The sequence below is a fragment of the Bubalus kerabau genome, chromosome 4, assembly GCF_029407905.1.
Source record: "Bubalus kerabau isolate K-KA32 ecotype Philippines breed swamp buffalo chromosome 4, PCC_UOA_SB_1v2, whole genome shotgun sequence".
NCBI lineage: Eukaryota > Metazoa > Chordata > Mammalia > Artiodactyla > Bovidae > Bubalus > Bubalus kerabau.
The window spans coordinates 129,405,934-129,418,161 of NC_073627.1; the positions used below are offsets into that span (position 1 = coordinate 129,405,934).

A 12,228-nucleotide genomic window follows, 5' to 3' on the forward strand; every position below is an offset into this window, starting at 1 on the left:
CTGTGATTTACTTAGTTATTACTGTCTTATAACTGTTTTTAATATTGTTTATAATGTTTTATTCATGACATTTTAAGTGTTGTTAAGTATAGCAAGATGAATTTATAGCCAGAACTTACTAAAATGAACATATGTGTTTGTCATGGCAATTTTGCTTACATGAATTGATGTATCGTCTGCTAACAGTACAGGTGTGGGACATAGGCGCACATAGAGACTGTGTTTTACCTGCAGTGTGCCCCTAGTCTAGAAGTAAATTCTTAAACATACTTTTCTTTTTGGTCATGTCACTTCTGAGATTTGGACTGTAAATCACAGGGACTGTTTAATTTGATACGCCATATTGTGCTTTACACTTCCTGGAGGGAAGGTTGCGCACCGGTGAGCAGTGGTAGAGAGGTAGGTGTGGAGTTACCAAGTTAGGCTTTTTACGTGGCACTGAACTCAGCTCCTCTGTGAGCCTTCCACTTCATGTTGTGTAGCAGTTCTTTGTAGCTTAAAACTCACTCCTCTCCCTTGCTTTGTCATGTTGCATCCCTGCTTCTCCACCTGCACTTCAGACTACACCTGTTTTCCTTGAAACAAAACTCGGTTCCAGTGCTGAGTATTCCATTTCCTATGTTACTGTGTCACTTATTCCTTAAAACAAAACTCTTGAGAAATAGGTATGTTTTTAACACCAGTTTACAATGAGGGAATGGCTTCAAAGAGGTAAAGCCCAGACTTAAATACTGAGCAGCCTTGTTCTTGATCACTGTGTTTTCTGCAAAGAGCAAAGCTTGATGTAGTTACAAGTGCCACGTTTTGATTTCTGCTTTATACTGGCTCAGAGAACCATAAGATACATCTTTGATATCAAAGAGTTCAGACTTCTGTTGAACACTGAGCTTTCTTTTTTCTCCACAGAAATAACTCAGCCTTCAGCCTAGCATTTAAGGCCCCCCTAACTATTGTTTCTACTTTATTTGTCACTTCTTCTCAAATGAATCTCCACTCCAGCCAAGCCCACTTCCTTTGTTTTTTCCATGCTTCTCATTCTTGGTTTTACCTTTGTTTGTACCATTATCCCTTTCTGTTCTCTGATTCCTGTTCTCTCTCCAGGATCTAGCCCAAGCTCCACTCTTGTAAATATTTTCTTAACCTTTAGCAAGCCAGTTTCATGTTACTCTCTGGCTACTTTTTATGTGAGTATCTTGGTTCCTTACCTAGAATGTAGACTTGTTGATGGTTGAGGAATTTTCTTCCCTTTCTCTCCCACTTTCAAGAAAAGTACAGAGTACATGTGAATTGTTGGAACTGACTTTATTCATTCCAAGTGCTTAGTAACTCATATTCTGTGTCAGAATTGCCTTTTTTGCTATCTCTTTGTCTATCTTACATTAAAAGTAGATTTCCATTTGCTCTGGTGATGCCATACAATATGTATTAGCACAGATAGTATACAGTAAGGACCTGACAGATATTAACCAACAGTAAACATGTGGAGTCACAGCACACGAGCATCTGGCTTATGTAGATTCATATATGTGGATTCAGCAAAAGAGAAAAGAGTCTGTCTTAAGTTGGCAGCCTTCACCTTGTTCAAACCCAAACTTAGTTTCCACTGTATTAGGGAAAAGGAGGCACATTGACCAAAATGAAAGAGAAATACATTGATTCTCAGCCTTTCAGCTTACAGAGGCCTAGGGATTTGAGACCATCAAAGGAGAGTTGCAGCTGTGTTTCCTGAGGAAGATCCGTACCTGTCTCACACTCTGAATTTCACTTAGCTCCGTGTTCTTAAGGAAATATTGAGGCAATAAACCTATTACGCCTTATTTTAGGTGAAAAGCCACTGACATATTGAATGAAACTTTCATATGTGGTTATCTTTATACAGAGTAAATATTGACCTTAGGATAGAGAGTACTCTGTTTTAAAAGAAAGTGATTTTTTTTTTTTTCAGCTATTTAACTCTTTGCATTCTGTGCTTAGACTCTCTTCCTGGACATTCAGTTGCCCTCTGTTTAGCTGTTGCCTTTAAAAGTAAAGCAACCAATGATGAAATCTTCAGCATTCTGAAAGACGTCCCTAATCCTAATCAAGATGATGATGATGGTAAGGGAGTTAAATATTTGTTGAATGGAACTATGTATGGGCCAGGTTTAAGTAGAAACATAATTCTCATACAGTATATTTGTTTAGCCTGACAGCCTGTCAGTTATTCCCCAGAACACAGGTATCTGATCCCTTAAACATTGCCTGCTTTCACTTTAGAGAGGTTCCTGCACAGGAAGACTTGGTGTATTATAAAGTTGGATGTTCTCTTCAAATTGAACTATAAGTTTATCTTCAACAAAAGATAAGACAAAAAGCCATGAGAGGGACTTGCTTTGTCATCTATTAAAACATCTTGGAAACTACAATAACTCAAAAAAAGACAAATTAGTGAAACAGATAAAGTCTATTGGGACAATGGGGTAACCATTTAGGAGGAAAATTTTGTTAGATCTGTACATAATGAGGTACAGAGAAAAATGACTTAAAATATTAATGGTGTTTAGATTATTACTCAGATTTGGTTTAGATTTTTCTAAGAAATTTGTATTATGTTAGAATGTATTTAGAAAGTATAATTCAGAATGTTAAAATCTAGACATTGTCAGACATCTTAGGACATGGACCTAAAGTATAAAGGGCTTACTGTATTTTTTTCTTTTACTATATTATCTTGCCACCATGTAGAGAGATAAGAACAAAGAAATCTATGTGGTATTTGTAAAAAGAAATGGATCATATAGAAGAATTTGGGAAACAATCCCCAAAAACTTCAGAATTAAGGTCATGCTTAGTTTTATATTTTGAGGATATGCGATTAATCAGTGATGGTCTTTTATTGTCTGTTAGTTCTCTGAGACATTGCTTGAACGTGGGACTTAATATTTGTATATGAGTGTGCCATCTGTTTAGCAATACAGGTTAGGGGCCAAAGAATTCCTATACGTAATCTTCCTAACTCTCTTTACTGTGGACTGTTGTTCAGATGAAGGATTCAGCTTTAACCCACTGAAAATAGAAGTCTTTGTACAGACTCTGCTACACTTAGCAGCCAAGTCATTCAGCCACTCCTTCAGTGCTCTTGCAAAGTAAGTACAACCAGACACACATGCTCTCTTGAGGGTTTAAAACTTTGCTGGATGAATACCAGTGGTGTAGTAGTTTTTACCTTAAGATTATTGAATATAAAGATCTTAATAGTATCATATAATTTGATACAATGGGTTTTGGTTTGTGGTAGCTAAAATTCCCATCCTATGGCTCCTGTCTGTGGTTTGCATGTATATATAAAGTGTACATTTTTTCACATAAACCTTTAGAGAAACAAAAACCTGGGTCCATAGGACAGTCAAAAAGTTCCCAGCTTGTCCAAGGATCTTTTTAAAAAGAGGGTGAGCAGAATTGAAAGCCAGCTGCATTTTTGGGAGCCACCTAAAGGTTGGCATCTAAAGACAGAACTTTTTAACTCATCATACAGTCTAAATGAAGAAGGAACATATAGGTATTCTTCCCAATCAGGCAGAGAAACTAGACTCCTCACCCCATCTCAACTTCCAAGTCTATGAGACATGCAGGGCTCCCACAGATGCAGGCAGAATACTATACTTGTGTTAGGAGATTATTCCTTGGCTCTCATCTATCCTTAAATACACAGTAAACTAGAGTCCTTGGCTAATGATAGTATTTTGTAATTCTCCTAAGATTTTGAGACAAATGCCATACAAATTGAATTCCTAATCATACCTTTTATATTACTTAATGGTTAACAATGTTTGGTTATTTTGTGTCTATATACTGCACTGGAAGTTGAGTAACATTGTAAAGCTTTGAAAATATTAAGATGCTCAGTAAGTTTATATGTGCTATTTCTGCCCCCACCCCCGCCAACCATGAAAAGGTTTCATGAAGTCTTCAAAACCCTAGCTGAAAGTGATGAAGGAAAATTACATGTTCTAAGAGTCATGTTTGAGGTCTGGCGGAACCATCCACAGGTAAAAACTAATTAGACATGTTGAGATGCTGATTGTTTAGCTATAAAAAGAAGGCACTTGATATCATTGTTTTAGTTGTAGAACATGAAATTTGACTGTGCCCTTCGAACAGTTTTTAAATCTATAATTTTAGTGCTGTGAAAGTAATGATGCTTGAGTCATTCTCTAAAGAGCAAGTGTTATGATTTGGTTTGATATTATAATATCTCAACACATTTTAAGTAAGAATGCTTATTTCTTGGAAGGTTCTCCAGTTGGGTAGGAAATAGTTCTTTAATCTATCCAGTTTTATTTTTAAACAGGCCCCAGATTTCTCAAATCTCACTGTACTATTTTAATACCATGTGTTATAAAGAGGCATTAAAATAAATTTTGGAGTATATTTAAGACATTTTTCATGATAAAACTTTAGGGTTAACTTTGACACATTATTAACCAGGATATTTTTGCACTAACTAATGCTTGTGGCCAGCAGTTTATTATATAAATGAATAGAAACATCTGCGGTCAATAACATCCAGGTAACAAAAGATGTATTACTAAATATCTGGTCAGTATGTCTTAAGTGTTAACATTCAGAGTTTCTTTTTGCTCAGTCTTTGTGTTATTGTATTCTTACAAAAAGTACCAGAGCCAAGCAGAAGGGAAAACAAATCTTGAGACCTAATGGTCCAGTTGTTCAGTTCCATAGCTACTGAATGTTCACAGCCATCCTGTTTTAACTTCTGTAGCAGTGGGATTATTGTGGCCTACATATAACTGTGACTTGCCTGAAGAACGTCTTTCCTCTGACTGTAGATGATTGCTGTTCTAGTGGATAAGATGATTCGTACACAGATTGTTGACTGTGCTGCAGTAGCAAACTGGATCTTCTCTTCAGAATTATCTCGTGACTTTACTAGGTAAAGTTCCTATTCTCTAAGAATTCTTATACATGAGCTCCAAATTCTGCTTCAGACCAGGTTAATACTAGTATCACAGTGGTGCAGTCTGGACTTGGCAGAGATTCTTGCACAGTGGAAATACACACAACCAGTCTGGTTGCAGTGTCTCTTAGGGACACACACTTAAGGTGAATTAGGACTTAAAAGTAGAAACGCTTACAAAGGATCCAAACTGTTGGGTGGGGAGATCAGGCTGTATGTCAGGGTCTCAACTAGACAATGGGATATGGCAGGAGTTCACATTAGGAACTGGCAGGAATCAGTCGATTGTAGGTTAAGTACACATTATGAGGGATTGAGGAAAGCCTGTGGGCACCTGAATGCCACTGGGGGAAGGAGGTTAGTCACCTTAGTCATAAAAATCCTAGATGTAATACACAGAAAATCTTCTCTCGACTCATTCCCCCTAAAGGAAAGAGACTTTCATTAAGTTTGGTTCTTATACATGAAGCAGAGTCCACAGGCTTTATACCTGATCAGGACTAGGACAACAGGAGATGACACAAAATAGGAAACCCATTACTTGCAAAGACATCAATATCCATCACAACCTTTATCCTCTTCACTGTATTTGTTATTGGCTTAGGACTCAGCTGAATCTTTAGGGTGAAGGAGTATGGTCTAAGATTATCATACCAGCCAAGTTGGCACTCAGAAATGAGAGCAACAGAAGGATATTCTCAGATGTGCAACATCCCAGAAAACTGACCACTCAAGTATGTGTTAGTCATCATCCTTAGTGGTTTACAACTAGTTAGTTGTAAACAATTAGTTAGTCTGCAACTCTAACTCTGCAAAGCCTTTCCTGACCAGCTGACTGATGCAGAGTTAAAGTACTCTGCTCCTTTTCCCTGTTTGCTAACATTCTACACCTTGTTTTATTATATTCCACTTAAACTGTCATCATCCAGATTAAAACTTGTAGAAGGAAGTACTCTTCTGTGCTGTATATCCTGGAGTTAGGAGACATAATGTTATAGACATAAAAAGGAGTTAAGAAGCTACTTAAAACACACTCATATTTATGCAATAAACATTTAAAGCACCTACAGGTGATCCTGGTACTTGAGTAGTTTGAAAAATTGACATTAAGTATCTCATTCCTATTACATGTTCCAAGAGAATTGGCTGAGTTTGTGCTAGTATAAAGCATGTGAATGAGCCTCAGATTAGGTTTCCATTTCAAAAAAACCACAATACATAGTGTTTACACTCAAAAGAGAGAAAAATGTATTTTTGTTTCTAGGGTGTTTTCTCTGGTTTGCCATTTCATTGACTATGTACACATACGTTCTATGTGTGTCTAGTAGGGGATGGAAGTAAGAAAAATGACAAGGACCCAGTATTGCCTTCAGGAAGCTCATCTGAATCTAATGGGTAGAGCTAGATTGTGTGCATGATTGATAGTACAGGAAAAATTATCTTGCTGGAGAAATATACCTTATTCTGCCTAAAGAATAGAAGGCTATATCAGACCTTAAGTATGTGTAGATTACAAAAGTTGAGAGGTCTTATTTTCTTTATAGTTTAACATACAGTAACCAAATGCCTTATTACTTTAAGATTGTTTGTTTGGGAAATCTTGCACTCCACAATTCGCAAGATGAACAAACACGTTCTGAAGATCCAGAAAGAGCTAGAAGAGGCTAAAGAAAAACTCGCAAGGCAACACAAACGGGTAAGTCTTGTGTCGACTGTAAATGGTCAAAGAAAATAATATAAGAAATCATTGAGAATATTCACTGCCTTGATGGGAGCTTTTTTTTTGAGCCCGAATCATGCAGAGCTGTTTGTAGAAATGGAGGAAGGGGAAGGACTGGTGTCTGCTGCTCTCTGTCATTTTCCTGCATGGTGAACCTGGTTAGGAAGCCACAAAGCTTGCTTTTTCCATAGTTTACCATCCTGTTGCCTTCCCGAAGGAGAAGGAAGGAGGACACTTGTGTTTCTGTAAAAGTTTCTGATGCAAGAGGGAAAGAGAGAGAAGACTGATGGTGTTCACCCCTTCCCTGGTACAGGGCTGGGGAGGGAGCAGGGGAAGAGGAGACAGTCTTTCCCGGACCCATAAAATACTCCTCGTATCATTAGTATGTTTAGTGTTGTAGCCATGTGGGGCAGAAGCAGTGAGCTGGATGTATCCTGAGATTTAGCAGATAGTACTGGTGTTCTTCATGACAGTTTTCCAGTGTTAATGCACATTTACCAGAAAAAGGTAAAAGCAAGTTTAATGACTTACACAAACCTAAAACACTGTTAAGGTAAATGGCATCATCTCCATTTTATACGTGTACCTACTCCAGAGACTTGACTTCACACCACCCTGTTCTCTAGATATGTGGTGTCCATGTGATAACCACTAGCCACATGTAACTTTAATAAAATTTGAATACAATGTAAAATTCAGTTCCTTAGTCACACTAACCACATTTTAAGTGCTCAGTAGTCATGTATGGCTATTGTGAGGGCAGTGCAGATTTATGTTAAAAAAGTTTTGTGATGAGAGGTTCCCAAGAGCCTCACCCTATATTTCTCCTAGGAGCAACCGTTCACTGCAGAGTTCACAGCAATTTCACAAAACAACCATCGTGAATAATAAGAATCAACTGTGCATTTTCCAAAGCTGTTTTCATTTTGAATGAAGACTGTGACATACATTTCCTCCTGGAGTGGACTATCCTGTAAAAGGCATAATTCATTCTGCTATATAGGAAACCCAATGCCATTACCCAGGACAAGTGCCACTGAATTTCCCTGGCCTAGATAAGCACTTATAGGACGTTGGATGTTTGCCTGTATGTTTGGTTCTTTTCTTGTGGAATGCAAGTCTTCAGATAGTATTTGATCATGCACAGTAAAATCCTCAGGTCTGCTTGTTGGGGTTTAAATACACTGGAATTCTAAATGGTCGTTTCCTTTTGTTCCTTTGCATTCTGTAGCGAAGTGATGATGATGACAGAAGCAGTGACAGGAAAGATGGGGCTCTTGAAGAACAAATAGAAAGACTGCAGGAAAAAGTGGAATCTGCTCAGAGTGAACAAAAGAATCTCTTCCTTGTCATATTTCAGGTATCGTGACTTGGGACATTGATAGGTTCAAAAAAAAACCAGTATATTTCTTTAGTTTTAAAAAATGTTTTTAATCATTAGAAGTCATACATGCTTATCTGTAAGGTCTTAAATGTATAAAAATTTACACCGGAAATAAAAGTTCACTAATTGGAGGTAATTCTGTTATTAGCATGTATATTTCTTCTTGCTTAAAAAAAATGGGGGATGCTATTATTAAGTACTTGTGGATCTGTTTAGGTGATTGCTTTCCTTCCTGAAGATTTTTGTGTATACATTCCTGTTAACATTTCTGATTATGTCCTTAAAACAGAGTCTAAGAAAAATTACTAGCACTAGTAATCTAAATATTAAAGGTTAGATTACTTTTGTATTACCAAAAATGATGTGCTACTTACCTCATCAGGCTTCCCAGGTGTCTCAGTGGTAAAGAAGTCTTCCTGCCAATGCAGGAGATGTGGGTTTGACCCCTTGGAAAGGGAAGATCCCCTGGAGAAGAAAAGGGCAACCCACTCCAGTATTCTTACCCAGGAAATCCTGTTGACAAAGGAGCCTGGTGGGCTACAGTCCATGGGGTTGCAACAAGTCAAAAACAACTTAGGGACTAAAGACTAAACAACTCATGTTATCACTGGTCTGCCTTTCTACACTTCAGTATTTACTGAATCATGAAAGTTAGGGATACACACCACAAAGATAGGGTGAAACAAGCAATACCTTTGAGGTATCTTGGTCAAAAGTGTGATTGTTTCTGAAGTATAAGAATTTTTACTAACACCTCTGGAACTTTGTACCCTATTTCCAGCGTTTTATCATGATCCTGACTGAGCACTTAGTACGCTGTGAAACTGACGGGACCAGTGTGTTAACACCATGGTATAAGAACTGTATAGAGAGGCTCCAACAGATCTTCCTACAGGTTTGTGGAAAACTTTGATTAAGGGAAGAGTAATAAGATTTTAAGAACCTCTATAAATCCAAAGTTCAAATGATAACAGTGCTTCTGGAGGCGCTGTTAATAGCTCCCTGAGGTTCTTACAGAAAGCAGACTGCAACATGTACTCGGTTAGATTTAAGTTAAAGATTTGAAGTAGAGTGGTATCTTCAGACACCAACACCCCAAGCAAGTCTTGATCTGTTCTAGACAAGAATGATTAAAGCAGAAGGCTTAAAGGGGGAAAAAAGTTCCTTGAAAAAATCTAGAGTAAAGCCTGATCCTATAGGAATCTGAGTATATTAAAGTTTATATATGTACATGTAGAAGAAACTTTGATTTTCTGACAATTTTTTCCAGTTAGGCTCAATAAGTCACTGATTTTCAGTAAGACAGATGACCTCTATTTTAAAAGATAAAAAACAGTGAGGTTTGGGTTTCCTGTTTTGTGGAATACTTAACAGATCACTGGGTAATTCTGAAATATAAATAGGTTAAATATTTTTTTCTTAACACATCTCTTTGCTTAATGCCCTAACCAAAAAAGGAAATGATTTCCAAAATTTCTTTTTCATAGTTCATTGTCTGGGCAACTTTAAAAAAGTCATACTATATAGTCTGTCCTAATTAGGGGAAGGGCTTCCCTGGTAGCTCAGATGGTAAAGTGTCTGCCTGCAGTGCAGGAGACCCAGGTTTGATCCCTGGGTTGGGAAGATCCCCTGGAGAAGGAAATGACAACCCACTCCAGTACTCTTGCCTGGGAAATTCCATGGACTGAGGAGCCTGGTGGACTACAGTCCATGGGGTTGCAAAGAGTCGGACACGACTGATCGACTTCACTTTCAATTAGGGCAAAGAACCAGCTGAACTCATCTAGAATAGTAGCAGGTGCTGCTGCCACTGCCTTGAATTATGAGTTGCATAGAAACAGACCAGAACTGAATTTTTAAATTATTGACCATCATTTTTTTCTTTTTCATTTCCCCCTACATTTTCTCAATATTCAGGCTTTCCAGGGTTGTTATGCCTACCGGCTAAACCACTTTTTTCTCTGTTCTTTTGCATCACTCCACAATGTGGGTGGGCTTTAGGGGAATATTCTCTGAGATTGCTTATGTGCTACTTTTCCTAACCTAAACATTTATGCCCTTTTCTGTGTCTACAGCATCACCAAATAATCCAGCAGTACATGGTGACCCTGGAGAACCTGCTCTTCACTGCTGAGTTAGACCCTCACATCCTGGCTGTGTTCCAGCAGTTCTGTGCCCTGCAGGCCTAAGCGTCATTTTTTTTTTTTCCCCTTTCCTGTCAAGATTTTTTTAAAAGATCTCAAAATAATCTGTCTTATTTTTGATTGTTTGAATGCTTGCTTTCTTGTAGCATCCTGTCACTTTCTAAAAGAAACAGAGAGAGGAGGACAGTGAAGAAATATGGTATTGATTACCCTTAGTTTCCCCTAAAAAGCAGATATTCCCTAATGACAATAATGTGATAATACATAGGATGTATCATATATGTGACAAATACAACTTTTCTCTGATATTTTTGTCTCCTTAAGGCACAAAAGATAACTAATTTGAGGTATGTGAAACACTAGAGGGTCAAGCTTATTTACCAAGTAGTATATAGGACTGATGAATTTATTATCAAGTAGCATAGCTTTTCACAGCTCATGGGTAATAACCTAACATGGCTGAAATAAAACTAAAAATGTTTTTTAAACTTTGGTATTTCATGATTTATCTCAGTCTACTTTAGTGGTTTCTTTGTAAAATACCTCCATCTGAAATTTTCTCTTCAAAATACTTTTAATTACTGTAGTATTTTTAAGATACTATTTAAAAAGTTACCAGAGTAGCAATTCCTAAATCTGAACATAAATCACCTGGGGCTCTCTAAAGTTATTTTTAAATTAATGTTAAACCACAGTCTTTCAAACACAGATATATCGGGTAGTTCTTAAGGCTCCCAGGTAATTGCAATATGCAGACAATTTGGAATTATCATCTTAGAATATCTGGTGATCTCAAATCTGAGACAGATCTGTCCAAGCTCATATAGTGAATTTCGTGTTAAAGTGTGACTTAGAAGTAGCTAGACTGACTAATGCCTAGTGTTAGATGTAGGTTTGGATTTTATTTCTGTGGAATCTGGTCCAAGTAACTACTAATTCCTAAACCTGTTTCCTATATGGTGTTGAGGCTTAACTAAGATAAGTACATTGTAAAATAACAAAGGGTTATCTGACATTCCAGATTTCTAGCATTTTTAGTTATTTAATTGAACCTTTGAAAAAATTTAGCAATAATCCCACAATGGAAATAGCTTTGTTCATTTATACAATATAGGTGTTTTTTTTAAACTTTGTACATCATAAGTTTATGGTGCATAATATATGGGGTCTCTTTGGTTTACCATATACTTAGTGGCTACAGAATATAGTCTACTCAGTAGATGGAAATTCTAGGATTTTAAAACACCATACCATTTAAGACAAATAATCACAAGATTAAAGGTGCATGGCAAGTTACTGGCAGGGAACTAAAAGCCAAGCGCTTAGCTAAATGTTCTTTTGTTTATCCTGTTCCTCCTTCCCACAAACTATGTAATTAGTTAGAAACGGCTCCTGTCCTCAAGAAGCTAAAGGATAACCATTTAAGGCTTTGGTAACTTGGACCCTGAAGCTGCTTTGTAATCCTTTCATAATGTATTGCAGAGTGTGGCTACTTATACTTTTACTTGACCCACCTCCTTTCTCTTAGACCCTCTCTTCGCGTGTAATGGTTGCTTCTAACAACTGCTCACTGATGTGACCCTGCTCTGATCCAGTCTGGCAAACTAGGTGTATGGAAAACCAAACCAGAGACTGAATTCTGAAGAAACAAACGCTCAACACTTGCTCTCCCCAAAAATGAAGCTCACAGAGACAAAAGGATGGCACGTCACACTGCACATCGCACCTTGCAATAAATCAATATTAAACTATACCGATGCCATTTAACATGCTTTTGTCCAAGTAAACATAATTTTTGTTCTCCTTGACTAAATCTCGCAGGAATTACTCAGCACTTCAAATGAAGATAAAGTTTGCTTGCTTTTCCTGAAAAGTACTTAGCAGTGATTTCTATAACTTACTAATTATCTACAGTTATATCTGAAAATGAACGATGAGGACAGAACTTGGCGACCTGAGTAGAGCATATCTGGCTGTCAGTGATATCTGGACATCAGGACTGTCTTAAACTGATGAAGGTAAAGAG

The 12,228-nt window shown here is 37.4% G+C and overlaps 1 protein-coding gene across 1 annotated transcript in view; it reads left to right on the forward strand.

Moving 5' to 3' along the window:
* Positions 1 to 10,690, forward strand: part of NCBP1 (nuclear cap binding protein subunit 1) — a 36,684-nt gene extending 25,994 nt beyond the window's left edge. The window contains exons 16-23 of the mRNA XM_055578591.1: positions 1,975 to 2,097; positions 3,023 to 3,125; positions 3,935 to 4,028; positions 4,827 to 4,930; positions 6,536 to 6,650; positions 7,906 to 8,034; positions 8,840 to 8,953; positions 10,134 to 10,690. Of these exons, the coding sequence (XP_055434566.1) occupies positions 1,975 to 2,097; positions 3,023 to 3,125; positions 3,935 to 4,028; positions 4,827 to 4,930; positions 6,536 to 6,650; positions 7,906 to 8,034; positions 8,840 to 8,953; positions 10,134 to 10,247 (896 nt within the window). The 3' untranslated portion in view covers positions 10,248 to 10,690. The remainder of the gene's footprint in view (positions 1 to 1,974; positions 2,098 to 3,022; positions 3,126 to 3,934; positions 4,029 to 4,826; positions 4,931 to 6,535; positions 6,651 to 7,905; positions 8,035 to 8,839; positions 8,954 to 10,133) is intronic.
* Positions 10,691 to 12,228: the final 1,538 nt, after the last annotated feature.